The sequence below is a fragment of the Etheostoma cragini genome, chromosome 4 (assembly GCF_013103735.1).
Source record: "Etheostoma cragini isolate CJK2018 chromosome 4, CSU_Ecrag_1.0, whole genome shotgun sequence".
In the NCBI taxonomy this organism is placed as follows: Eukaryota; Metazoa; Chordata; class Actinopteri; order Perciformes; family Percidae; genus Etheostoma; species Etheostoma cragini.
The window spans coordinates 16,756,833-16,780,973 of record NC_048410.1 but is presented as its reverse complement, the minus strand read 5'-3'; the positions used below and the strand labels follow the sequence as shown (position 1 = coordinate 16,780,973).

The window sequence follows — 24,141 nt, the reverse complement described above, 5'->3', positions numbered from 1 at the left end:
TAGCCTACATTCAGCCATCCTCCTGTTCCAGCGGTGTAGTCGGAGAATACGATACAATTTTGCAACCATGGCTACGTCATCAAACAACAAATTAAGATTCTTCGATACGAAGATCACTTTACATAACTCTTAACAGCTATTTAAGTGAAGAACCACTTTTCCAAGTTATTTTGTCTGTGTATCTCAGCTGTGTCGATATTGTCAACTTCTTCCATGTTTCTGCAAAGCCTGCGATGAACTGGACTACAAACTAAAGGTTGCTTTTCAGACTGGTACTGATGGTGTGGCCACACGTTGAAGGCCTGCTTTCTCTTAATCAGTATAACAGTATAACACTCTTGTTAGCTGATGACGCAGTGATAAGTGATGATTCTCTCCGACCAATCAGTGATCTGCAGGTTTTCACGTCACCTTTTGTTATCGCCTCAGCTCGCTTGGAACCTCCTAAAAAAACCTCCTTGGAACCTACTAAAAAAAGTACCTGGTAGCAGGTCCCAGGGACTTTTTTTTCGTAATGGAAAACAAAAAAAGGCGAGTCCAGGCGAGTCGAGTAGATACCACGCAGTGGAAAAACGCTATAAGGGTCTCGATTGACTAAGAAATCTTTAGCTAATTAGTTGCATTTCTTATTATTCTATCATGCCAGCTTGTCAGGAAGGTAGCTAAATAATGCTCCAACATGGCATGGCTTTATGTATGGGGTTCCTCAACGTCTTAGTGTCTTAATGTGGCATTTTGGATTGATTCTTGACCGTTTTTATCAATTCTTGAGTTGTAAAAAAATTGTGTAACAAATCTTTCTTAAAAATGGTGTCAAACCAAAATTGCTGCAACAACTTATGAGACACAACTGAGCATCAAAATAGACATCATAATGTTCTAAGCCCACATCCTAAAATTTCAAGATTTTAATAGGTACATAACCAAAACCCAATGTTTATCACAAATTTATGACGTCCGGTCAGTGGGGTGTGCTTGACACAGCAGTGATGTTTTATTTATTTTTTACAATTTGCATTACAAACTTAATCCAATCCAATGTTTAAATCAAATAATAACCTTCAAATCCCCAAAACGGGACACCCAAACTCGCTACTGAAATAGTTCAGGTTGCAAGTTTTACAGATTGCTACAAATTTATGACAGTGCTTAACTTAAATGACATAATAAGTGGGAGTAAGCAAGGAAACATGGTTATTTAAAACCATGTCATGTGTAGAAGTCAATTAAAAGCATTTGTTTCAAAATAATCACAGTGATTCACATTTTATTTAGACATTTATTTAAACAGCTTAAAGATTAGACAAATACATTAGAAACATCGCTTAATGTATTGTAGTACAGCACCACCTTTAACTGGGACTTCAATATAAATGAGAATACATGGAATTAATTTCCAACAATGTCAACAACAACTAAACATTATGAAGATAGAATTTGCAGCAGCGCTGAATTGCCATAGATTGTCCATGTTGAAGTGGACAGAGTGTATATTGCTGACATGAAGAGTAAACAAAAAAGAAGTTACAGTACGCTGTGAATGTTTGGGGATTGGCTTGGACTGCACGTAGAATCCCGGCCTGAATAATTATCCCATGCCCTGGCAGTTGTCCTGTTCCCTGCGAACAAAGCTCTGCTGACGAATAAGGTTTTTTTCCACTTACAAACAATGGAAGGATTTATGTTGCTGATTCCAGGTAATTAAAGTTTTTCTCAGAATCCTCTGGAAAAACGTTTTTTCTTGTATTCTTATTGGAAGAGGGCAACAGTTGTTCATTGTGTGCCAAACATCAATCCACTTACCAATTCTTAATACGTTCTGGGTGTATGGCAGGATTACACAGGAAACGTTACGTATGTGGTGTTGAGAGGCACTATGCTCCTGCATTCCATTGAATAGCGGAAATGGAGTTAGTCACAACTGAAAATAATTACAAAATAATTCAAATTAATATGTGCATAGAGATGGTGGTGAGACAGCTAATGGTATAGTGTTCCAAAATTTCAGTGTGATTGCAGATTCATCATTTTGTATATGTCATTATTTATATATATATATATATATATATATATATATATATATATATATATATATATATATACACACACACACACACACACACACACACACAGGTCAGAGTGCCCTCCCTTGACCCAGGCCCCGAGACATCTGACCTAGTGCGTGTCCCCTGTTGACAGCCCTGTTGGTTGTTATACTGCCTCTGACTGATACACAACATGTGTTTCTATGCCTCCACACAGAGAATAAGAGGCTTTCCTAAACCAAATAAATGCTGTCTAGTCCACCCACCTTTCCCTGACATTGCCTTGCAGAGAAAGCAGAAAGTTGTCATAACAAAAATGTGTTAATGTCATGACTGCCTTTGTGAGCCTCTAGTGTTACAGTGATTATTCAAGTCCAAGAATGGAGTTGTTTTGTAATTTGAAAATATTATAAAGGAACACTCCACACACTTAAGTGTGGTGCTTTTTATAATAAAAAACACTAAATTTTTAAATGCACCTCACAACTGTAGTTCCCAAAGTCCAAACAAGAGCTGAAAGGATTAGTCAATTGCCCCATTAGTGCATCGAAAGATAATAAAATCGGCAACTACTGATAATCGATTGATCATTGAAGAGATTTTTAAAGTAAAGATTTCCCTGGTTCCAGGTAATGTGAACATTAACTGCTTTTCTTTATCTTGCATGATAAAACACTGAATATGCTGGGTTTAAGACAATTAATCTGTTAAAACAAGACAACACACTTATTTGCTGTTTTCAAGTTTTCGGTAGAGCAATCGATTAACAAAGAAAATTAGTGGTGGATGAATGTGTAATAAAAATAATATTTAGCCAAATGCAAAATAGTCAGTCCAAAATGGGAAATGATGTAGGCCAATGCTCGTGTAAAAAATAGACCTTAAGGGGAATTTATAGCTAGGAAGAACCATAACGTTCCTTTTTTATCTTCAAATTCTTGGTAATTTCCCTGCCTTTACCTTGTCCAATGTATTACCAAACTAGATAATCATTTCTGTCCCTGGAATCTCCTCTTTTTCGGGGGGGGAAATGCCTTTTTATATTATACACCCGAAGACCTAGTTGAGTTAGAACGGCTGCCAATGTATCAGGCATTTAAAAACCTCCTTCAAACAATCCTTCATGAGGAATGTATTTAATGTAACTGTTGGAAATTATGCATGCTGCCAGTTTGGTCAGGTTTATCAAAAGAGACAATCTGGTTATAGAATAATGAATTGAATAAAAGAAAATAAGGGTTACACAAATAATTGTGGTGTACTTTACTGCGTACTGAACCTAAAAAACCATATTTGTCCGACTGCATCCAGCAGGGATAGATAAAAGTCCACAAGACTTCTTAGAAAAAAAGGACATGGGATCAGGATTTCTTAGAAAGGTTGAGATGTTGGGATCAGCAGGCTCTTCTGGCTATGATTATAATTTATGATACAGAATAGTTTCATGTCTTGCTTTGTTTTCTACCATTGTGTGTGTGTGTGTGTGTGTGTGTGTGTGTGAGAAAGAGAGAGAGACCTGGCTCAGACGTTTGTTAATAATAAATTAATAAAGAAACATTTTGAAAACTTAAACAATTGTGTGTGAAGCTCCAGCATCACTTGGCTAGCCCATTATTCAGCAGCCCTTATTTGGCCTGATTCTAGTAGCGAGGTTTGAGTAGGCTACAAAAATATTGAGCTTATGTGGAAATATTTCATAGATTCTCTCTAAAGACCTGCCAGAAGAGATTATTAAGCAGAAATATATATTTTACATTCTCAACCTCAGACATCTATTGGAAACACATGGTTTACCAAACAAGCCTTACCTAAGCCTATGAAAACATGGGTAGAATGTGGAACAAACCGTGAGCAAAATGGCTTTTTCTCTAGTCCAACAGTCGAGTTAACCCGTTTTATAGTTGGCCACAGTAACAACTTGCTTTCTCGACCGTAATTAGGCTACTCCGAGAAAAAACCTCCGAGAAACCCTCTCGCCGTGTTTTTCCACCAGGATCGAGGGGAATCTATATTACTGGAAACAGCCTGTGCGCATTCCTATTATCTTTAATGTTGAGGCGGTGAATTCCCAGAAAGAAGGCTCTGTCAGGGCCGCCCGGCGGGGCGGAGTCAGCCCCTGCAATTATTCCTGGAAAGTGACTAGGGAGAAGCTGCCGCGCGATTCCTGGGAGTGTGAGCCGGTTCAGCGAAGGCAGGAGCCGGTGGGTAAAAACAGGGGAGAGATAGGTCTTGACACATTGGCCGAAAAAAAATGACGGGGTTCGACACGGGGTTATCCTAAAAAATAAACGTTAAAAAAAAACAGTTTTTATAAGCAAAAACTGCTAAAGCTGCCTGTCACAGCACGAGACAACCGGCAGCGGTTGGAGCAGAATGGTTGGTGCGGCCGGTGTGACGTCAGAGCCGCCGGTGTTGTTCTCAGAATAGACTTCTAGGAAACGGTAATTTTTAAAAGCCAAGCCTTTACACTCTGTCCTTCGCACATTTGGATCCCATTCTGGCGACAACCCACTCCAACCCGCTGCTACGGAGAATTTTATGTTTTAAATTCAGTTTTTTTATTTTAATTTTTAACTGAACGTTTAGATCCAGTGTTCATAAACTACATGACCAGACCCTTTCTGGATACACGGAGCTCTTTTCTAGTCATATCTTACCGATGTTGAAGTTTATTTTCTCGTAAAGGTGTTTTTTTTTATTTTTTATTTTATTTTAGACAGAACTCAGTTATTGTATGTTTTCGTTATTTTCTGAAGAAGAAATCACCTACTGGTCGGATCTTATAGCCCTAAGGATTCAAGTAATAGCATGATTCTTTGTTTACCAGGGTGAGTCTACTTTTCTTTGTTTCTGCGTTTTCTCTTTTATCGTCCGTGTGAAGAACATATTTAAAATTGGTTTGTGTAAATTGGAACTAATGTAGGTGTTACTCAATAGCGTCAAATAATATCTAAAGTCTCTAAATAAGAGTGTTAATTATACGTTTTTCCCCTTACTCAAGTCTACCAATTCCAAATGCAAAGGCCTGTTAATTATAAAAAAACTCATACACTTCATTATAGGTTAGTAATAGTAGGCTAGTAGTCTAATTATACAGCCTACTTTTTATTTAACCAAGAAAGGCTGACTGAGTGTCCTGACAAAGATTGCCATCAATAACAGTTAAAACTCAAGTTAACACAAAATGTGTTACAAAATCAGAATAAAATAAAAATGTGATTCTAAAATCATAAATACGACTTTGTTAAACAAGCCTATATGACTATATATATGAAAATTAGGTCAGTTGTTCACATGACTGTCATTTATAATTGCTTTGGCACTAAATGTGCAGAATAAGCCTTGATCAGATCAAAACAGTTTGCATTAATTTACTGTTGAATCATATTACTCTAAAATGCAATTACCGGTACATACATGTTCATTGTGTTCATGCTAAAAAGAGCAACCAACAATCCCAATACTTATTACATATATACAACATACATAAGTTATGTGGTGTTGTTGATAAAGTTGTCAGATGGATAGTTTTAGGCTAAACGGGGACAAATTCAATTTCCTCACAAATTAGAGCATCAAACGCAAATGCTGTCCAATCTTTTAGTTTAAACTCGTAATTTTCAACACATTTATACTGAAAGGGTAAGACTGGATTTTACAGTTGTGGAATATGGAACATGCAGGAGATAGATAGTGGCAAGATCCTGCCTGTGCAAGAAGAAGGGGCATTTGAGAGTGGGGTGGTATGGAGATGGGGGCACACAGGACAAGGGAGCCATGGACAGGCAAAGGCTCAGAGACCTATCAAATGAGATATAAGCAACAATTTTACATCATATAATCAACCATGGTCTAAGTCTGACAGATGTTGGTTGCATATTTTCTTTTTCCTTGCACATATTGTACAGCCGTTCCTGATAATTCCGGTGGATTGTATTGGTATATGTTGCTTTGGTATTTGCAGTTTGCTGGTGTGTACATAAAATGAGAAATAAATGTTTTGTTGAAAGTATAGTGTGTGCCACGGCTGACATCAATATTATTCAGTTGCTTCAATATACAATGTTAGCAACTGGGCAATATTACACAGCTTCTATCGCACTTTGAGTGTCCACTGTTATTTGACAAGATGTCATTACATTATCACTGTCTTGAACAAAACAATGATAAATGAACCTTTTTGATGGCATGGATGGATTTATTATCATTTGAAACAAGTTCATTCTTTTGATTAAGTGATCACCTTTTGTAAGTCGCATTGTGGTGTGAGGATTGTTGTTTCAGTAGATGTGCCAAATCGATTGAGAAAAACTAAAATGGAAGGGGAATGCCTACTGTAACCGACTGTTGTGTGTTTTTAAACATATTTTCCATCTTATTTTTTTCAGCCCCAGAGCTCCTCTGCCCGCAGCTCCATCCAGCGAAGCCCCACGGGGCATGCGGGCAGGAACTGTACCTCCTACCCCTTGCCTTCAAAGCACCCCTCCGCTATGGGACCCTACAAAGGACCTGCGGGCGATTGCCAGCAACTTCTGCTATCTAGAAAATTCAGGTACAGCATTTGAATTGTTTCACCTTCACAGCCACAAATAATGTTTGTCACATTTTTTGTATCTAAGAGATTTTTTTTAAATTACCTCATTTCAAACTGTTAATAAAAGGACAGTAAAAAAGAATGTTTGGACGGTTCAGAGTGACTAATATTCAGGAATCTGTGTGTTTAGAATGGTACTGGGGAGCTGTAACTGCAGCTCAGGCCCATGCTGCACTTCAAGAGGCATCTGAAGGAGCTTTTTTGGTACGAGACAGCAGTCACCCTCTGTACATGCTGACCCTCTCGGTCAGGACTGCACGCGGCCCCACCAGCATACGGATCCAGTACAGCGGCGCACAGTTTTTGCTTGACTCAAGCTCCCCAGCCCGGCCCAGCCTGTCGTCCTTTCCCAATGTACCCAGCTTGGTGCAGCACTACATGGGACCCGAGAGGAAAGCAGAGGAGGGGAAGGTGGTGGAGGAGGCCCCTTCAAAACCCTCTCAGCAGACAATTCAGGAGACATCTGTGGTGTTAAAACTGAAGCGGCCTGTGTACAAGCCCCAGGGTCTCCCCTCCTTACAGCACCTCACACGCCTGGTCATTAACAGGCACTCTGACTGCCCCGACCAGCTACCACTCCCGAGGCCTCTGCTGCGTTACATACAGAACTATCCCTTCAAGGTATGATGGGTCTCTCAACTCCATCATTATGACTAAAAAGGAAAAAAACTGTCAAACAGGTCCTTTGTGCCTGTAAATGACATGGCTGCTCCAGCAGTTGGAGGCCAGTCACGAGTATACTGGGCACAGGGTCATGCCGTCGCATGCTGATGAAAAATGTACAAATTCAGTTAACGCTGATGTGCCTGGTTTCAGACTTTTTCGAGGACTGGGTGGTGAAGAAATAGACGACTTGTGAGCAACCCTCAGTACTGTAATCCCTTATTTTCCGAAGGATGTGGAAATTGTCGATGTCTGTTTTAACCTCATCAGTTCTGGATGTACATAGTGTTCCTAAGAAGTACGCTGATTCCATTGAGACATCTTTTGCGCCTTTTTATTTTTCTCAGTAAAACATTTTTTTCTACCTTTTACATATGTACATTTTCTATTAAAATAACCAATTAGAGACTAACTTGCTGTCCTTTCAATCAATTTCTCTTAAAATGCCAGTATTACTCAGGGTACAGTTGTTACGAAATATTTTCGACTTCAAATCACCTTTGAAACACAAATAATTTGTGGCCTTTGAGCTTTAAGTGTGTGAGGGACGAAGATTGTGAGAGGAAGTAAAGGCCACATTGTGTGTGTGTGTGTGTGTGTGTGTGTGTGGGCCTGCGTTCATGTTTTATGCTCAACAATGCGTACAGCCTGCATCTGAGTCAGCGAGTGAACAAGCGAAGGGGAGGACTGTTCATCAGCAGATTCACAGAACTACTGAGTGCTTCCCGGGAGGAGGGTGAGATTCTGAGAGGGAGGGTTCTAAGAAAAGTCTCGGTAATTACCTTCAGCTTTGAGCCTGCTTTATTGCCATCTCGCACACATGTGCTATTTTGTTCAAATACGACCACAACCATTAGCAGATTAAAAGTGCAACAGTAACATGAAAATGATTTGAGCTTCTACAAATTCTCAATTTTGAGTGATGCAAACGCGTGCTGGGCGGCTCAGTGGGGGTAGGGGAGCTGAGGCTGTGGTGACATAGGGCTAAAGCTAGTGTAATAGGATCTCAGCTTCTCAATCCAAATCCAGCTTGTGTTCCTTGTTTGACTTCTCTTTACGAAGGATGCAGAACCGTGGCCTAAGAAACCAAAACAAATAGACTCTGAATTTGGATTTGAAATGCAAAAGAAGCACAAAGCAGGGGTGTATCAAACCTAACTTTTTTAAATAAGTTTATTTTGAACAGTGTATGCCATTTAATCAAATGTGATGGGCTTAAAAAATTACTGCTTAGTTATTTAGTCATTTAGTTAGAGTTAAATGATGACAAAATGATTTAGTGAGAGACATAGAGACTGAGAGGCTCTCTAGACAGACCTGCCGGTGATGTCTTCTCGTGTCTCCACATAATGCATCTCTTGCACATTTGCCTCCACCCAGCGCTGAATGAGCAGGGGGTGTCTGGGGTCCACCTCCAAGTAAACACGGCTTTAATTCACCAGAAATAGAACACAAAATTGATTTTAAAAATGTATTATCAACAGGACGGAATTATCAAAAGCAACCCTGAGATGAGAGCAGTGGCTAATGTCTCGAATTGTATTCACTGGAAGTCTATTAAAAAGCTTAACTTGTTAAAAAAGGCAACACGATACATGCTTTTCCGAACATGCTGTTCTTCTGAGAAGCCATTGCCTCTGTTAGGAATTAAACCCAAGTGGGTTGTGTGTGTGTGTGTGTGTGTGTGTGTGTGTGTGTGTGTGTGTGTGTGTGTGTGTGTGTGTGTGTGTGTGTGTGTGTGTGTGTGTGTGTGTGTGTAGTGTGGTGGGGTTCCTTACCCATGGTTTAATAAGATCTTTGGAGCCAGAGTCAAAATCTGTTTGATCACATTTAGGCCATCTTTACCTCCATCTAAAGCAGCATGGTCTTCAAATCTGGGCACACAGTAATCCCAAACTCAATTAAATACCTAAAATCTAATGTCACATTTAAAAACAAATCTGAGGACAGCTAATGCAGTGAGGCAAATTGGTTTTATACATTTTATGCATTTTCAAAAGTTTTACTTGGATTTTTGGTTACTCTGAAACAAATTTAGTACATACAACTACATTTTTTGTCGAGAATTCTAATGTTATCAGTAACATAGGCCTTTGTTTCAAACCCCCTGTTTAGCATTTATAAATAGTATATAAATGGTTGATGAAATGGTTTAAAGCAGCACTAGAGAACTTTTCCCGCTTTGGTCCCCCTACAAGTTGAAAGGAAAATTGTCCATTACATTACATTGTCCAGTTAATTTGAACTACAGATCCGCTACCCAATCTGGCAAACTTGCATTACGTAATGTAATAGACAATTCCGCTTCCAACCTGTAGGGACACCGAAGCGGGAAAAGTTCTCTAGCGTTGCATTAAAGCACATAACTCACTGTATGGCCTACAAAGCTAAAAGGAAGTATGTGTTTAGTCAAAATTTAGAAAAGGCCAGAATCTGACTTCTTGATATCTGTTTTAGCATACAATTTCTTTATGCCACATAAATGTATAATTTAAAAGGACACAGTCCCTAAAGTTAAATTTGCAGTAACAACAAAACACTACACACAGATAAGCAGCCAAATCACGCTAAAGCTAGCAAGTGAGAAAGCCATGGCTACTGTCACTCCCCAATGTAAGTCGGGTGCAGATTTGAGCAGATTTTACTTTGTTAAGTAGGTCCATTTTTACTGTATTGACATTACATAAATCTCTCGTTAGAATCTTGTAGACTACTTGTCGCAAAGTGACGCATGCACGACTCAAATCTGCACTCGACTTACAGGAAGTGACAGCTAACCTTGGCTAAAGCTAAATTTAGTTTTCCCACATTTCCCTGTTTTCTGAAAGTGAAACATATAAATATTGATTAACTAATCTAAGATTAAATTAGTAATTTAGTTTGGTCTCCAACATCAATAAGGTAGTAGCTAAGTCTGCATATGGAGAATAAAAAAAGTAGTAGTGACTGCCATCTCAGCTCTAGTGAAATCCGTGTGGTTAAGTCACATTATCAAATACAAACCCATCCATCTGTAGTTACCTCTATCTGTCTTAGGCAACAGGCTATGTTAGATTTAATTTAACATTTTTACAGTACAGGTACTGAGACAATGAAATGCTGTCTAGCACTGAACCAAATGAATTGAGAGAGGCTGAATGTGTCACTTAGTCACTGAAATATTTCAGGTTCCAGCGTCGTCATATCCTCTGAGAACAGGTACGGGGGGTTACTGACCAAAGCTGAGACATCGCTACAGAGGCTCAACAGAGTTTCTGCATCTGACAAATCACAAATTCAAACTTTTTTTATCAGCAGTATTTTTAGCTGTGTTTTTCTTAATAAGTAAAATGCTTTGCTTTCCCTTACCTTTCATTACGTCTAAATGATGAATCTGTAATCTGTCCTGAAGCCCCAACCTGCAGAGAAAGATCCTTCATCAGAATCAGACTTTATGCATTAGTCTACATGCCCCCAATAAAAAAACATTAAACCCAACAAAAGAACCTTAACAACTTGCTCACATGTGCTATTGCAATTACCTTAACGCATTCTCCCCTGTTAAATCCACTGCATCTTGGCTTTGATCCAGGGCAATGGCTTTGAGCTAGTGTAAGAAAAAACAGCAATAAAAGTACTGTTTACTTTTTGGATACAACTACATTAGGGAAAATAAACTTCTTGTCTGCATCAGAAAGTCAAGACATTTTTACAACTTTACGATATGCCAACAGTGGAGACAGAAAAATAAACAGACACGGTCAACCTTATGACAGGATAGTATATTGCATGTTGAAAATATGTGCTTTGTGATGTGGAGACCATGGTGTATTTTACTTCTACAGCTGCTACGTAGCTGCTATTATGTTCTGTTGTTCTATTACTGTTCTATTAAGCACTGAATCATTTAGTCTTTAAAATGTCAAAACTGGCACATGGTCATCATCAGCTGTTTCCAAAACAACCTGTTATATGACCCAGAAGTGCATTTAAAAAAGTAGACTAATCCATAACAATAGTTGTCAGGCCATCACCACACCAAGCCAAGCTCAATATATTTGAGATTGAGCACTGTATGGATAGTCCTTCAACTAATCACACCAACGATCCAGGTGATTTAGAAGCGACAGCGACATCAACCGTGCGCATCGGTGGCGTTCGGTGGCTGCTATGTTGAATGTAAACAAGAGGCTGCTTGCTTGCTTCTCTTTTGTCATCGTCATTGTGTGAAACCCACCAATAGCGCACTCGGTAGATAAGCCAGTTTGAGATTGGTTTCCACAAAACTGTGAACTGAAGAGGGAGAATTAAACGTGCAGGTTTAATTTCTAAGTATAGCTGAGGCTGATGAGAATATCATTAGTTTTTAAGGTATTTAGCACCGGAGGAAACATCAGGGTAATACCAACGTTATTCAGATTCATCCCGAAGAGAACATTGTCTGCACCTAATTTTAACGGCATTCCATCAAATCCTTTTTTTTCACTCCAAACCACTAATGTAAACATCATGGTGTCACAGGATGAAAAGTCAGGAACACCAAAGTCATTTGAATATGTCATCTGGGGACCATGAATACAAAATGTGCTGCCAACACATCTATCAGATGTTGAGATACAATAGTGAAAAGTGGAAACTTTGACCTGGTGCTGGTGCTAGAGGAAAAGTCAAGCGACCACCTTTGTCAGCTGGCTTCATCATATTGGAAATATGAATGTCGGTACCAAAATTCATGGTAATCCATCCACAAGTTGTTGAGATATCTTAGCCTGAATCAAAGTGGTAGACTGATGGACACGGCTATTCCTAGGCACTTGCCGCTAGTGTGGCTAAATATCAATATCTTACAATTATCACAAACCTCACCTGAGGCAGACTGGTCAGCAGACTAAGAGAAATGGCACCGGAGCCACATCCCACTTCCAAGCATGTTTGCTGGGCGTCTGCACCGGCTCCAGTCCCCAGCTTCATCTCCAGATCAGAGAGCATGAGTTCAACCAACTCCTGCACCAACACATAAAAAACACTGCTCTGGTCATGTATGATGGATCACTGGAATTTCGCGGTACATTGTACGTATGTGTGGCCTGTTTTTCTTCTGTCAAACCTCTGTTTCAGGTCTTGGTATGAACACAGGAGGTCTCATCTTCAGTGTCAGATCTCTGAAGTCCCACTCCTCAATCACATACTGCACAGGCATTCTGCACCAAACACAAAAACGTATTAGTATTCTCAGAAAAAAAAAAAAATCGGAATGCATATTTATACAAAGATGTACTGTATGTAGTAACTGCACACCTGGATAGGCGTCTAGAGCAGAGCTTCCACATCTGCTCAGTTTTTTCTGGACTGAGAAACTCTGTTAATCTCCTCTGATCAAGACTTTCTAGCTAGATAAAGAAACAGCATGTAAAAACAGGTGAATTTGGCTACTACAGCATTATGTCAGGCAATGAGCTCAGCAAATTTCCACTCACAGTTTTTGCCCCAAACAGATGAGCAATGATGTAATGGCTAGAGTGGTCCGGCTCCGTCACACCTCTCTCGGCAAAGTGTCTCTTCCATAAATTCACCGCTTCAAGTGCAGTGATACCTCCTGCAGGTAAGGCTGGGGCGCTGCCTGAATGCACTGCATGAGAGCTCCAAAGTCCCTAAAAGATCACAGACAGATTCTAAATAACATTCCACAGGCACTTGTTGACTTTCCCTTGTCACTCTCTCTCGGAGGGAATCCCAATCACAATTGAAGTGATGCTAAGGAGTCAAATTTAAAAGTTTCAAATCAAATGAGTTATGTGAGATTATTAGATATACCTTCACAATCTAATGCAATTCAGTACGAGACTACACGCTACTGAGAGGTAATTCTAAAAATCTGACTCTCATGTACTGTATGCAAATGGTGCGTCTGGGTCGGTTAATGTGATTATTTAACCAGGTTTGTTCATTCTGAAGATTAAATTAAATCTTAGCTTTAGTCCAGAAACAATTTGAAACTGTGCTGCCACTGCCAGACCCATATTCTGTAAAACAACTTGCAATATACACTTATTAATCCAGATCTTAAATTCACTCAAATGTAAATGCACATCAACAAGTACATTGCTCAATAAAAAAATAAATGAATAAAAGCGTGATCACTCTGTTAATATCTGCACTGGTTTAAAAGTTCAGTTGTCAAATGTTACGAAGAATTTATTGACTTGCACTCAAAGTTTAGTAGGTTTTTAATTTATCATTGATCAAACACCATTGGTGATCATTTCTCTTTAATGTAGTACTCTTCCCTTTGAATGTATAAGATTAACAAGGTTGTTGTAGTTTTATGCTGCCTGTTTCCACATGTGCTGAAAACAGTAGCGTCATCTACTGTACCAAGATGATTCCCTGAAAACAACAAACATCTATTTGCCCTTTAGTTACCTTTGGTCCAACACTCCTGCCGCCAAAGCATCTGTAGCCTGAGCTCAGAGATCTTCGCCACATGATTAATCTAAACAACCCCCCTTTACATCATTCATCTTTTAGTTTTAAAGAAATATAGTTTGTGTAGCCATCAGCTGTTCTCGAGGCGCCCTTACTGTATACTGTTATACTGTTTACTTCAAATTATTAGTTACTTTCGATTGTATCACCCTAAATGAACACATAATATAGCCAGATGACACGCTACTCAGATACCCTCACATGGCGCAGCAAACCTTTCTGTTGACGACGTGACGCAAAACGCAATGGCTATACGTCTCTATATGCGACGCACCTGCGCAGCCCTGACCCCGGTGAATGGTGTTGCATTTACTGACTGTAGAATATTAGATACGTTTTAACATGTTCACAGCAAAACCAAGCAAAATAGTGATTAGCACTAAAATGTTTTGATATATTTTACGTTGTATTAGACGAGATAATGGAAATCGTGCGAACAGCTGATTGTAACGTTATGTATCAAATTTAATATATCTGAAAGACACTGTTTACTATAAAATAAAGCTATTGCAGATCAACCAAAGGCGTCGGGGTGAAAGCGATTGTTTTTTGTTGTCTATTTTTTTTGTTTGTCTATTTTGTTGTGATTTTCTTTGTTAAAAAAGACACATCATCATAAAAATCATTATCATCATTATCCTCATCATCCACTGTCTCCGTAGAATGTTTTGTGTCTGTAATGTGTTGTGGTAAATTACGAGGAGCCTGTGAAGGTATCAGCATTCTCGTTCCATAAATCTGTTGTTTATGAGTATGTCGAGTATTAGCTAAGTAGCTAGTAGAGAGTTGTTGGATAGTTTGCTGTTAGCTTGCCAGCGTTTTTTCCCAAAGTGCAGTGTTAACACCTCGTCCAGACGTTAGAACTGCGGACGTTAAATGTTTACCCAGGCCTCTAATGTTAACTTGTTTTTCAACGTTACAACGGGACGTTAGCTTCCGTTGCTAAATAACAGTTGAGGGAAATTGGGGCAACCACACACAGAAGGAGACTGTTATCTGAAACTGACACAGTTTGGTTCAAGTTTGTTTAGCTGAACATTTGGTAACGTATCTAGGGTAAGGCTGCCCTGACAAAAAGGTCTAAGATGAGCATGACCACTCGAATAGAGTGTATATTTTTCAGTGAGTTTCATCCCACCCTGGGTCCAAAGATAACATATCAGGTAAATATGTCTTATGAATCACCATGATATCTACCATTAAGGCATCATTTTCCTTTTCATGATAGTAAAGTTATAGTATAGTTTGGTTTCAGGAAACTAAAGTACATTGCTGTGTATGTATGCTGTTTCTCAATGTATAACTATATGGAATACTGTTTTCAAAATAGTATCAGATGTTGCCAGACATCTCGGTAACATCTTGGAGTCTTTGGAGCTTTGTGTTTGCATATATATGTCATAGCTGTCAAATTAGATAAATTGATCTTTATTAATGGAAAACATGTACTCAATCCCTCTACATATTTGTGTTGAATTGACCTTGAAAGTGTAAAGTAAAGTACATAATCTTCTTAGTGCATCTTATCTTATAGGATGAATGTCCTCATACAGTGTCCCCCCCATGTCCTCTCCTGACAGGTCCCAGAGGAATACATTTCCCGGGAACTCTTTGACACAGTCCAGGTTTATATCATCACCAAGCCAGAACTGCAAAACAAGTTGATAACAGTGTATGTAATCAAATGCTTTCTTTCTCCATGCCATAATTTGTAGATCTGTTTGCCCCTTGAGATCTTTTTTAGAACTGCTTTTAATGATTAATGTGTGTATATTTTTAGTGTGTTATTTAGTTTTTTTTAACTCCTGTAAGGGTCTTGTGAAAAGCACTATATAATAAAATCGATTATTATTATTATTATTGATGCTGTTGTTTATGCTTATGTTGCTCACTTTCAGTATCTGTGCTCTTTTTATCTTATTTTTAGCACTGCCATGGGGAAAAAATTAATCGGATGTCCTGTGTGTATCGAGCATAAAAAGTACAGCAGGAATGCCCTCCTGTTTAACCTTGGCCTTGTTTGTGATGCCCAAATCAACACGTGTGCCCTTGAGCCAATTGTCAAGAAGCTGTCTGGGTACCTCACAACTCTGGAGGTGATGCATTTTTTGCATCTGTATTTGTTACATGTGATTGCTTTGATGCAAAGGTTTCAGTAATAAGACATCTCAGAGATGACCGTAATTGTTTTTTCCTCGTTGTGTTGCAGCTGGAGAGTGGCTTCATATCCAATGAGGAGAGCAAGCAGAAACTTTTACCCATTATGTCCACCTTGTTGGAAGAACTAAATGCCACAGGAGCCTGCACATTACCCATAGGTATATCATTCAATATTTTACTGTGTATATATTTGAGTAGAGCTGCAAAGATTGATTGATTTATTGATCAATTGTCAACTATTAAATGAATCGCCAACTATTTTGGTAATGGATTAATCCTTGGAGTGATTTTTATATTAAAAAAAAATAAAATAAAAATCTCTGATTCCAGTTTCTTCACTCCAGACAGTAGACTGAATGTCTTTGGGTTGTGGGAAAAAAACAAGACATTTGAGGATGTCGTCAAAATCTTGAAGGTGCTTATTTTCTTCCAAAGTGACTAACCAAAAATGTAATTAAGTAATACTTTGGTTTCATTACAGACCAGAAAGGTACCAAGACTCAGAAGCACTACTGCACTGTCTGTTCTGCCAAGTGTGTGCAACCAACAAATATTTGTCTTTTTCGATATTCAGATGGGCTGGTTACAGTTTACTTGTTAAATTTTGCAATACTCCTAAAGGTAATTTTCTAGCTGTTTATTTTAAGAGATGTGGTATCAAACAAACTAAGTATCTTATTAAACCCCTTTTCTAAAACTGATTAGTAGAAATAAAGGTTCTTTCTTGAAACAATTACTAATCCTTCTTCAGGAAAAGTATTGAACACTAAAGTTCATGGCTTGTCATTTGAAAACCATGTTTAGGTATGGTGGCCACAATAGTTGTTCTATTTCTTTTTCAATCAAGTCTCTTTTCTCATCTGTGTTTCTTGTTAGACGAGTCCAACACCATCCATCTAAAGCTGATCCAGCTGCGAAAGGACCCCCCGATTGTCCAGGAGTATGATGTGCCAGTTTTCACCCAGTGCAAAGACCATTTTATCAAATCTCAGTGGGATCTCACCACTCAACAGGTATGCCTTGTGACTGATATCGAGGGATCTTCTGATAAGATACAGTATGTGGCAAAATTTGAAATAGGGGAGAAAGGTTAATTATTAAAGGCCTGTTATCATCTGTTCATGAAGAGATATAAACATTTATTTTTATGAAATACTTTATTTATTCATGTGAGAAGGTGCCATTTATTGGTACAATAATGTATTATTGCTGTAATAATAAACAGACTTACAAGTGCCTGGTACGTAGTATATATTTTCAATCTTATTAATCCAGCAATTAAGGTCATGGAGTTTATTAAGAGCCAATAATGTTCTACTGTATGTTCTTTACTGCAGATCCTGCCCTATATTGATGGATTTAGACACATCCAGAAAATCTCCGCTGAAGCTGACGTAGAGCTGAATCTTGTTCGCATTGCGGTGCAGAATCTGTTGTAAGTACATTTCAGTGAGTACGTGGCAACACACACTAGTGGCAGCTGACGTGCGTCCAAACACCCACATCCATTGTTTTCTATGTACAGTAAGCTCGGGGGTTGATCCACACCACCACATCATGACAAACCACTATCCTGTTTATCAGTGCTGATAGTCGTTAATGTTGTACAACTTTGTTTTCAAAAGAAACCAAAGAGAGATACTAATATCCTCTATTTCCTTCACAGGTATTATGGAGTTGTGACCTTGGTGTCAATTTTCCAGGTATGATGGTACTGTTTTTGATATTAAAGCCACTGGGATTTCCAGAATAAGATCAAAATAGAAAAAAAGTCATATTTCATAATAAAGTCTTTATTGTATGAAAAAAGTCGTCATTGGGGAAAACTTGTAACTGTATGTCATCCACCTCTTTCATTTGACATGTCAAAGTTATGACTTTTTTTTCTCAAACTCATCATTTTCCACTTCAATCAGTAACTCATGTCATAACTATTTGAGGGTTTGTTCAGGTCGGTGATTGTCTTGTCCTTCCAGTACAGCAATGTGTACTGCACTACCCCCAAAGTCCAGAGCCTCATCGACGACAAGCCCTTACAGGATGAGTGCCTCAACTATGTCACTAAACAGGGTAAGTAAGCTTCATAATTGTTGAACATCAGTGTTATTTTTTTCCCTTTTATTTTCTGACGTTGTACTGTCTGTCAGGTCAGAAGCGTGCCAGCCTGAGGGATGTGTTCCAGCTGTACTGTGGTCTGAGTCCAGGAACCACAGTCCGAGACCTTTGTTCTCGCTACTCGCAGCAGCTTCAAAGGGTTGATGAGAGGTCGACATCAATCACCTTATCAGTTCCTGAAAAGAGTTCACAACTCTTGAAAAGTTAGGTCACAGTGACATTAATTGACATGTGGGTTGTGTCATGTGTTTCCTTTCAGGAGGCTGATCCAATTTGGACTGATGAAGTCTCTTATTAGACGGCTGCAGAAATATCCGGTGAAGGTGATCCGTGACGAGAAGAGCAGGCTGCCACGACTCTATACCGGTTGTCATAGTTATGATGAGATCTGCTGCAAAACAGGCAGGTTTTAAAAGCTCTTTCTGTTTGTTAAGTATAACTAATGCATGATTCTAGAAAACAAGTCTGCTTACAATGTTGTAATTTCACAGGGATCAGTTACCATGAGCTGGACGAACGTTTGGAAAATGATCCCAACATCGTGGTGTGCTGGAAGTGACACGAACTGAAAACAGACTGGAAGATCCAGAAAAGCCTTAACCAAAGATGCCTTCAGTGACAAGAAGACCTTTCATGAAATAACAGTGAAAGTGAAGTCTTTTTTTTTTTTGTCATTTTTATTTTAGATTAGTGTTGTTGTTTTTTTAAACAAATGTCCTTGTCAGGAATTAGCATACTTGTCTGTTTAGGTCAAGTGATGAAGGAGATATTTATTAATACTGTCCAAAAGAGAATTTGTGTTTAATAAACGAGAAAACACCAATGTGACGGTTTCTTAAATCACAGTGTATAAAATGATGAAAACAATCACATCAAGATGGATTTTAGCATCAGATGGACAAACTGAATTAAGTGGATACAGAAGATTTCATGTTTTTAGACTAGAAGAAATCTAACTTTAAAACTACAATAAGAAACATCAGTTTTTGTAAGATAAGATACACTTGATTGATCCTCAGCGGGGGAATTTGGTTGTTACAGTAGTAAAACAGAAACAACAAAAATAAATACAGATGCATATAGAAAGTAACAGAAATATGTAACAGCTACAAAAACTAAAAAATGAAACATACAAAAACATTTGGGGACAAATAGCATGTATTGTATAGTGCAGCAATATATGTAGTGTTTAGTATAGTGTAAGAGACAGCGTAGTGTATTTCATGTCATCAATTCAGGAGGAATTTACACCACTACATGTATTTGATTTCTATAGTTACTAGTTGCTTTACAAATCAATATTTAAAAAAATATAAGCTTCTAAAATATGATATATTGTTATAGATTAAACTACCAAGCACTTTATTAAACAGTAAAAATGCTACTTACACAGTAAGTACTTTTACATTTGTAACTCGAAGTACATTTAGCTAGTAATATTTTTTCTGATTCGCTTTACAGTGTGGAACTGCAGCTCTGGATCAAGCTGCTCATTGTACAGAGTGTGTCGTACTCTAGCTGGTTTTGCTTTTTGAAGACATACCGCCCGTCTCTGGCGGCAGGGAGGAACTGCACTATGGGTGCGCTCGGTTTGCAGTCACCATGACAACCGCAGAAATCCAAGGGTATCGCTAACGCTAGCTAGCTAGCTAGTTAACTACAAAACAACTTAACTGAAGAGTGACATTATTTTTCTTTTTTTTACTTGATAGCTTGCTGAGTACTTCCTTTGACGGAATGGACACGTCTGTAATTGTTCCTTATGAAGCAGAAGGGTTTATTCAAAGGCTGGAAACATTCTCTCTTAAAGAAGTGGGCTCAGAGAGGTAAGATCCAGACTTAATAGTGTCTACGTTAGCAAACCGTGTCCATGGTCGGACACCGTTCGCGGTTGTTGGACATATCCGGACAGTTTATCCATGGTAGTTTTGACTTTAGGAACAGTAAGCAGATCTGCAACAGGCCAGGCCGTGACCTAAGAATTCTCCACTGCTTATAAAATAGTTCACATAGCCTAAACGTTTTTTCTTCATGTGTGACTATTTCTTTGTGTGTTGACAGGTGGTTCAGACAGCATGAGTGCATTGAGAAACTTAACATGCAGGCGATACTAAATGCTTCTGCCATGCACGATGAGTTCATCAAGGAGCTGCTGGTGTCATTTGGAAAGGTGACTGCTACCTCTCTAGCAAAAGAAGTGTGGAAATGTCGGTGGCATTTAGAGAAGTCCTGCTAAAAACTAAGAAAATTCTTTTTTTCTACCGGTTTATAGTGCTGAAAATTACGATAGCAGGATGAACACATTAGAACAAGCTTTTGGCTATAGTATCTTTTTTTTGTCTCCTCCCCCACTCTAGATACCTGTCCTGGTCCATGAAATGATCCTTGTTGAGGTGTGGAAGCACAAAGTGTTCCCAATTTTTTGTCAGCTGAAGGACTTTAATCCCAACAACACATTTCATCTTTACATGGTGGTGAGTGTAAAATGAGATGTAAAGTGATGATCAGCTTGCAGTGCTCACACTTGATTTTTGTGTACTTTAATGTCTCCTTCTTAGATCCACCACGAAGCCACGGTCATAAACCTACTTGAAACGATAATGTATCATAAGGTCAGTGTGTCCATAAATACGTACCCCTACATTTTACTCATCTGCACCATATTTTATATGCGTTAAAGCATGGATGTGATCACATGGCAAGGCAGTTTAGACTCTTTATCTTTATAAATATTGTTTATAAATGACGCTGTATGTGACCTGTTGAAAGAGGTGCGTGTATTGTGCAGGATTCATGGGAGGCAGCTGATGACTCTGTTCTTGACTTGGTTGATTACTGCCACCGCAAGCTCACGCTGCTGGCCAGCAAAGTAATCAGGGAGGGTGCAACAACTGACCAACACAACCAGACAGGAAACGCAGTTGCTTCCTCTATAGAGGTACTGAGATCTGAAATTGATAGTGCTTTTGTTGGTTTTTGTTGTTTAGACTATTGCAGAAGAGTTCTTCTGGGACTGATTAGTCACATATTCTTTTCACTTGGTGAAGGTGTTGCAGATGCAGAATGCTGCACTGGAGTTTGAAATCTCCCTGAAGGCTGTCTCTGTGCTGCGCTACATCACTGATCACACGGAGAGGTACGGCAGTGCGTCTGGATCAGGGATTACAGAAGAGAATCTGAGAAATCTTCTCATTCTTATAGTCATTTACACATCAAACTAAACCTTTCCATAATATAGTATTTTTTTTTTTAGATACTAAGAGTACAACTAACTTATGCTACATCCACTATCATTATTGCTTTTTAAATGTTTTTAACATTTTGTTACAGGGCAGTTGTACAAAAAAAAAATAATAATAATAATAATTGCGATTTCACAAAACAAAGGTTAACAGATCTTCAAATTGCTTGTTTTGTCCGACCATCAGTCCAAACCCCAAATATATTACATTTGCAATCACATTACAAAATTAAACAAAAAATGCAAATTCTCTCATGTATCAGTTTTCAAAGTAGTTGCGCATTAGTTTTCTGTCATTGTGTTAATTCACCATTCCTTTCATCTCTACAGCTGTCAGAATTATCTATTTTTACTTTACAGTATCAGTGTCATTAATCGCATGCTGTGCACCCATAACATGCCTTGCGTGCTGGTCCAGCTGATTGACTGCTGCCCTTGGAGTCGCTGTAAAGGAGGTATGTCCAACTTCTTGCATTTTAAATTTGTCCTTAAATTTAAATTTTGCCTAATACGTGACCATCATTCAATTGCATACTCCCTGTGTCCTGCTGAAGGTGAGGTAGAAAAGTACATAAATGGCAGATGGCAGAAGATTCCCGTTGAGGACCGTTTAAAGATGACAAAACTGGATGGTCAGGTCTGGATTTCCCTTTACAATCTGCTGCTGAAGGAAGACTTCCAAAGGAAATATAACTTCAACAACTTCAACAAGAACCAGCTTCTAAAGGTATACTGTGAATACAATGTTGACTGACTCCTTGCATTGTAAAGCAATTTTCATTTCTTTGTGTTATTGTGCTGGGCTGCTTGCATTATTTTAGTTAATCATCAACTTTAAACTGTATCAGTTAACTCCTCCTAAATCCAAGGGGCTACTGTACATTAGCTGTAAACTGAAGCTTTAAGCAACACTACGTAACTTTTCCCACTTCGGTCTTCCTACAGGTTGGAAGCGGACTTGGAAGCGGAATTGTCCCATTATGTCTCATTGGAATTACAGATCCGCTACCCGATCTGGGAAACTTACGTAGTGCGGTTATAGCCGGTAGAGAGCCGCAAAGCAAAGGCAGAAGTGCCGTTCACCCTGTTATGAGTCGAGTTGAAAAAGTTACATAGTGTTGCTTTAAGAAGTGCAGTAGTGCCAGATCATTGTCCTCCAACATCATATCTGATCTCCTCGCTTGTTCAAACACACATTCAGTTTCCAAGCGTTGTTTTGACAAAGATATTTCCTCCTATTATACGCTTTCTCATCCTCTTCCTGTTCAATTAATGATATAAACAGAGAACCTTGTGCATCCTCCTGTAATAACTTTTTTCCCCTCTTATGCAGTCTGCCTAACTCATTGTAGAACATTCTAAAGAAGTTGTTTTTGTTGCTGCTGTGTTATTTGTGGGCTTATCGTTCATGTTACACAGCTTCGGAGTTTCTTGACAGAAGTGTTGATTGATCAGCTGCCAAACCTGGTGGAGCTTCAGCGTTACCTGGCTCATCTGGCCGTTACAGACCCTGCCCCTCCAAAAAAGGAACTCATTTTAGAACAGGTGTGTACCTGTTATAAAATACTCCCACATGCACAAATATCTCCATGCCTAACTATGTCCCCTGTGCATTTACCCTCCGATTTGCTTCATGTATAGATCCCAGAAATGTGGAACCACATTGTGAGAGAGAACTCTGGGAGGTGGAAGGCTATAGCAAAGTACCAAGTCAAAGAAACTTTCAGCCCATCTGAAACTAAACTGAGGCAGCAGGCACAGAGGTAACACTGAAAATACCAGTCTAAGACACAGCTAAGTCTCCTCTATCCATATCCTCTGTGATTATTATTGAAATTGTTTTCAGAGGTGTCAAGTAGAGAAGTAAAACATCATTCTTACATGCTCACATAATTATCTGTACTTTCTACTCCTTATATTTTAAAAATACTCTTGTTACTCTTATTTTGGTTTGGCTTTTATTCATTCCAGCTTGTCATTGTTCAAAAAAACACACACAAAAACATTAAAAAAAACCTATCCAGATAAATTGCGCCATCCAGATAGAGTGAATCTGTTACCCTCACAGATTCCTGCAGCTAAACTTGGATGTACATTTACATTCCAATAAAGGCTATTGATAACAGGCCTCTGAAGTTTGACTTTTTGCACCAATAAAATACTTATAGGCAACTAGTCATATCTTCTGCTCCATAAAACACATGTTAATGCTCAGTAGTACACATATATGGTTTTTAATGTATTTTGATTGTACTTAAATGTATTCATTTTCAATGTGGCTGAAACAGGTTCATCCCAAATTTTTTAACATTTTAATATAACATTATAGTGATATATAGAAGTATTTTTAAACCCTAGTATCTATACTTCTACCTGAGTATTGACTGTGAATACTTTTGACACCTGTGATTGTTTTACCAGGTTGGCTAAGACGTACAATTTGGATGTGATGGAGAGATTACTCCCTGAGAAGCCAAAGTGTGGATCCTGTGGGAAAGAGGCTACAAAGAGATGCTCTCAATGTCAGGGAGAATGGTACTGCCACAGGTAAGACATTTAAACATATAAGTAAGTATGCGGACGCTGTTCCGGACTGTCGTAGTGAAGAGGGAGTTGAGCGGGCTTGATGTACTTTCCAACCCTCACCTATGATCATGAGCTTTGGGTAAGGACTGAAAAAAACATATTGTGGATGCAGTATAAGCTGCCAAATTCCTTTTCCTGTTCCAACATCTGGATAGAGCTTAGAGTTGAACCACTGCTCCCTCCGGTTGAAAGAAGCCAGTTGAGTTGGTTTGGGGATCTGACTAGGATGCATCCTGGTGGAGGTATTCCAGGCACTTCCAGCTGGGGGGGGG

The 24,141-nt window shown here is 38.8% G+C and overlaps 4 protein-coding genes and 1 long non-coding RNA gene across 9 annotated transcripts in view; 4 read left to right on the top strand and 1 right to left on the bottom strand.

The window, feature by feature from the left end:
- The first annotated feature begins 4,204 nt into the window (after nt 1-4,204).
- cish (cytokine inducible SH2-containing protein) lies at nt 4,205-7,382 on the top strand. Of its 2 annotated transcripts, none has more exons than XM_034868855.1 (3): nt 4,205-4,486; nt 6,434-6,597; nt 6,770-7,382. In XM_034868855.1, the coding sequence occupies exons 2-3, from the start codon at nt 6,483-6,485 to the stop codon at nt 7,264-7,266; spliced, it is 612 nt and encodes a 203-aa protein (XP_034724746.1). In that variant the 5' UTR covers nt 4,205-4,486; nt 6,434-6,482; the 3' UTR covers nt 7,267-7,382. The 2 variants fall into 2 exon arrangements, with proteins under 2 accessions (XP_034724746.1, XP_034724745.1); XM_034868854.1 differs by lacking the exon at nt 4,205-4,486 and adding an exon at nt 4,505-4,873.
- Nucleotides 7,383-7,395: 13 nt separating this feature from the next.
- Nucleotides 7,396-7,848, top strand: LOC117943011. The gene is made up of 2 exons (XR_004656267.1): nt 7,396-7,475; nt 7,535-7,848. It is a non-coding gene; the product is annotated as an uncharacterized LOC117943011 (long non-coding RNA).
- Nucleotides 7,564-14,008, bottom strand: hemk1 (HemK methyltransferase family member 1). 3 transcript variants are annotated; one of them, XM_034868834.1, is made up of 12 exons: nt 13,705-13,963; nt 13,256-13,315; nt 12,759-12,934; nt 12,580-12,671; nt 12,389-12,482; nt 12,148-12,285; nt 10,824-10,888; nt 10,651-10,700; nt 10,457-10,562; nt 9,081-9,176; nt 8,620-8,730; nt 7,564-8,380 (listed from the first exon to the last, which is right to left on the bottom strand). In XM_034868834.1, exons 1-12 carry the CDS (start codon nt 13,733-13,735, stop codon nt 8,317-8,319), a joined length of 1,083 nt encoding a protein of 360 aa, XP_034724725.1. In that variant the 5' UTR covers nt 13,736-13,963; the 3' UTR covers nt 7,564-8,316. The 3 variants fall into 3 exon arrangements, with proteins under 3 accessions (XP_034724725.1, XP_034724726.1, XP_034724727.1); XM_034868835.1 differs by lacking the exon at nt 13,256-13,315 and having other exon boundaries at nt 12,759-12,932; nt 13,705-14,008; XM_034868836.1 differs by lacking the exons at nt 10,457-10,562; nt 10,651-10,700 and having other exon boundaries at nt 13,705-13,964.
- A 482-nt stretch (nt 14,009-14,490) lies between these two features.
- On the top strand, nt 14,491-18,882 carry nprl2 (NPR2 like, GATOR1 complex subunit). Of its 2 annotated transcripts, none has more exons than XR_004656264.1 (11): nt 14,491-14,930; nt 15,348-15,439; nt 15,695-15,863; nt 15,977-16,085; nt 16,804-16,940; nt 17,265-17,362; nt 17,594-17,630; nt 17,904-17,997; nt 18,080-18,192; nt 18,302-18,444; nt 18,534-18,645. XR_004656264.1 is itself a non-coding variant. In XM_034868831.1 (11 exons), the coding sequence occupies exons 1-11, from the start codon at nt 14,853-14,855 to the stop codon at nt 18,599-18,601; spliced, it is 1,143 nt and encodes a 380-aa protein (XP_034724722.1). In that variant the 5' UTR covers nt 14,494-14,852; the 3' UTR covers nt 18,602-18,882. The 2 variants fall into 2 exon arrangements, 1 of the variants encoding a protein (XP_034724722.1); XM_034868831.1 differs by having other exon boundaries at nt 14,494-14,930; nt 18,075-18,192; nt 18,534-18,882.
- Nucleotides 18,883-19,405: 523 nt separating this feature from the next.
- Nucleotides 19,406-24,141, top strand: part of zmynd10 (zinc finger, MYND-type containing 10) — a 5,799-nt gene continuing 1,063 nt past the window's right edge. Inside the window, exons 1-12 of the mRNA XM_034868824.1 lie at nt 19,406-19,434; nt 19,755-19,868; nt 20,104-20,212; nt 20,400-20,516; nt 20,601-20,654; nt 20,831-20,980; nt 21,090-21,178; nt 21,644-21,738; nt 21,838-22,010; nt 22,703-22,828; nt 22,925-23,046; nt 23,705-23,830. Of these exons, the coding sequence (XP_034724715.1) occupies nt 19,421-19,434; nt 19,755-19,868; nt 20,104-20,212; nt 20,400-20,516; nt 20,601-20,654; nt 20,831-20,980; nt 21,090-21,178; nt 21,644-21,738; nt 21,838-22,010; nt 22,703-22,828; nt 22,925-23,046; nt 23,705-23,830 (1,289 nt within the window). The 5' untranslated portion in view covers nt 19,406-19,420. The remainder of the gene's footprint in view (nt 19,435-19,754; nt 19,869-20,103; nt 20,213-20,399; nt 20,517-20,600; nt 20,655-20,830; nt 20,981-21,089; nt 21,179-21,643; nt 21,739-21,837; nt 22,011-22,702; nt 22,829-22,924; nt 23,047-23,704; nt 23,831-24,141) is intronic.

Bases quoted from the DNA above. Each gene is read 5' to 3' on its own strand.
- hemk1 (XM_034868834.1), bottom strand. From the start codon at position 13,735: ATGCTTTGGCGGCAGGAGTGTTGGACCAAAG. The intron at 12,672-12,758 runs GTGAGTGGAAAT...TTCTTTATCTAG, and splicing joins ATCTGTTTGGGGCAAAAACT to CTAGAAAGTCTTGATCAGAG. The intron at 9,177-10,456 runs GTGACTAAGTGA...CTGTGTGCCCAG, and splicing joins CTGGAACCTGAAATATTTCA to ATTTGAAGACCATGCTGCTT.
- nprl2 (XM_034868831.1), top strand. From the start codon at position 14,853: ATGAGCATGACCACTCGAATAGAGTGTATATTTTTCAGTGAGTTTCAT. The intron at 16,941-17,264 runs GTATGCCTTGTG...TCTTTACTGCAG, and splicing joins GGGATCTCACCACTCAACAG to ATCCTGCCCTATATTGATGG. The intron at 18,445-18,533 runs GCAGGTTTTAAA...GTAATTTCACAG, and splicing joins TGAGATCTGCTGCAAAACAG to GGATCAGTTACCATGAGCTG.
- cish (XM_034868854.1), top strand. From the start codon at position 4,854: ATGATTCTTTGTTTACCAGG. The intron at 4,874-6,433 runs GTGAGTCTACTT...TATTTTTTTCAG, and splicing joins ATGATTCTTTGTTTACCAGG to CCCCAGAGCTCCTCTGCCCG. The intron at 6,598-6,769 runs GTACAGCATTTG...CTGTGTGTTTAG, and splicing joins CTGCTATCTAGAAAATTCAG to AATGGTACTGGGGAGCTGTA.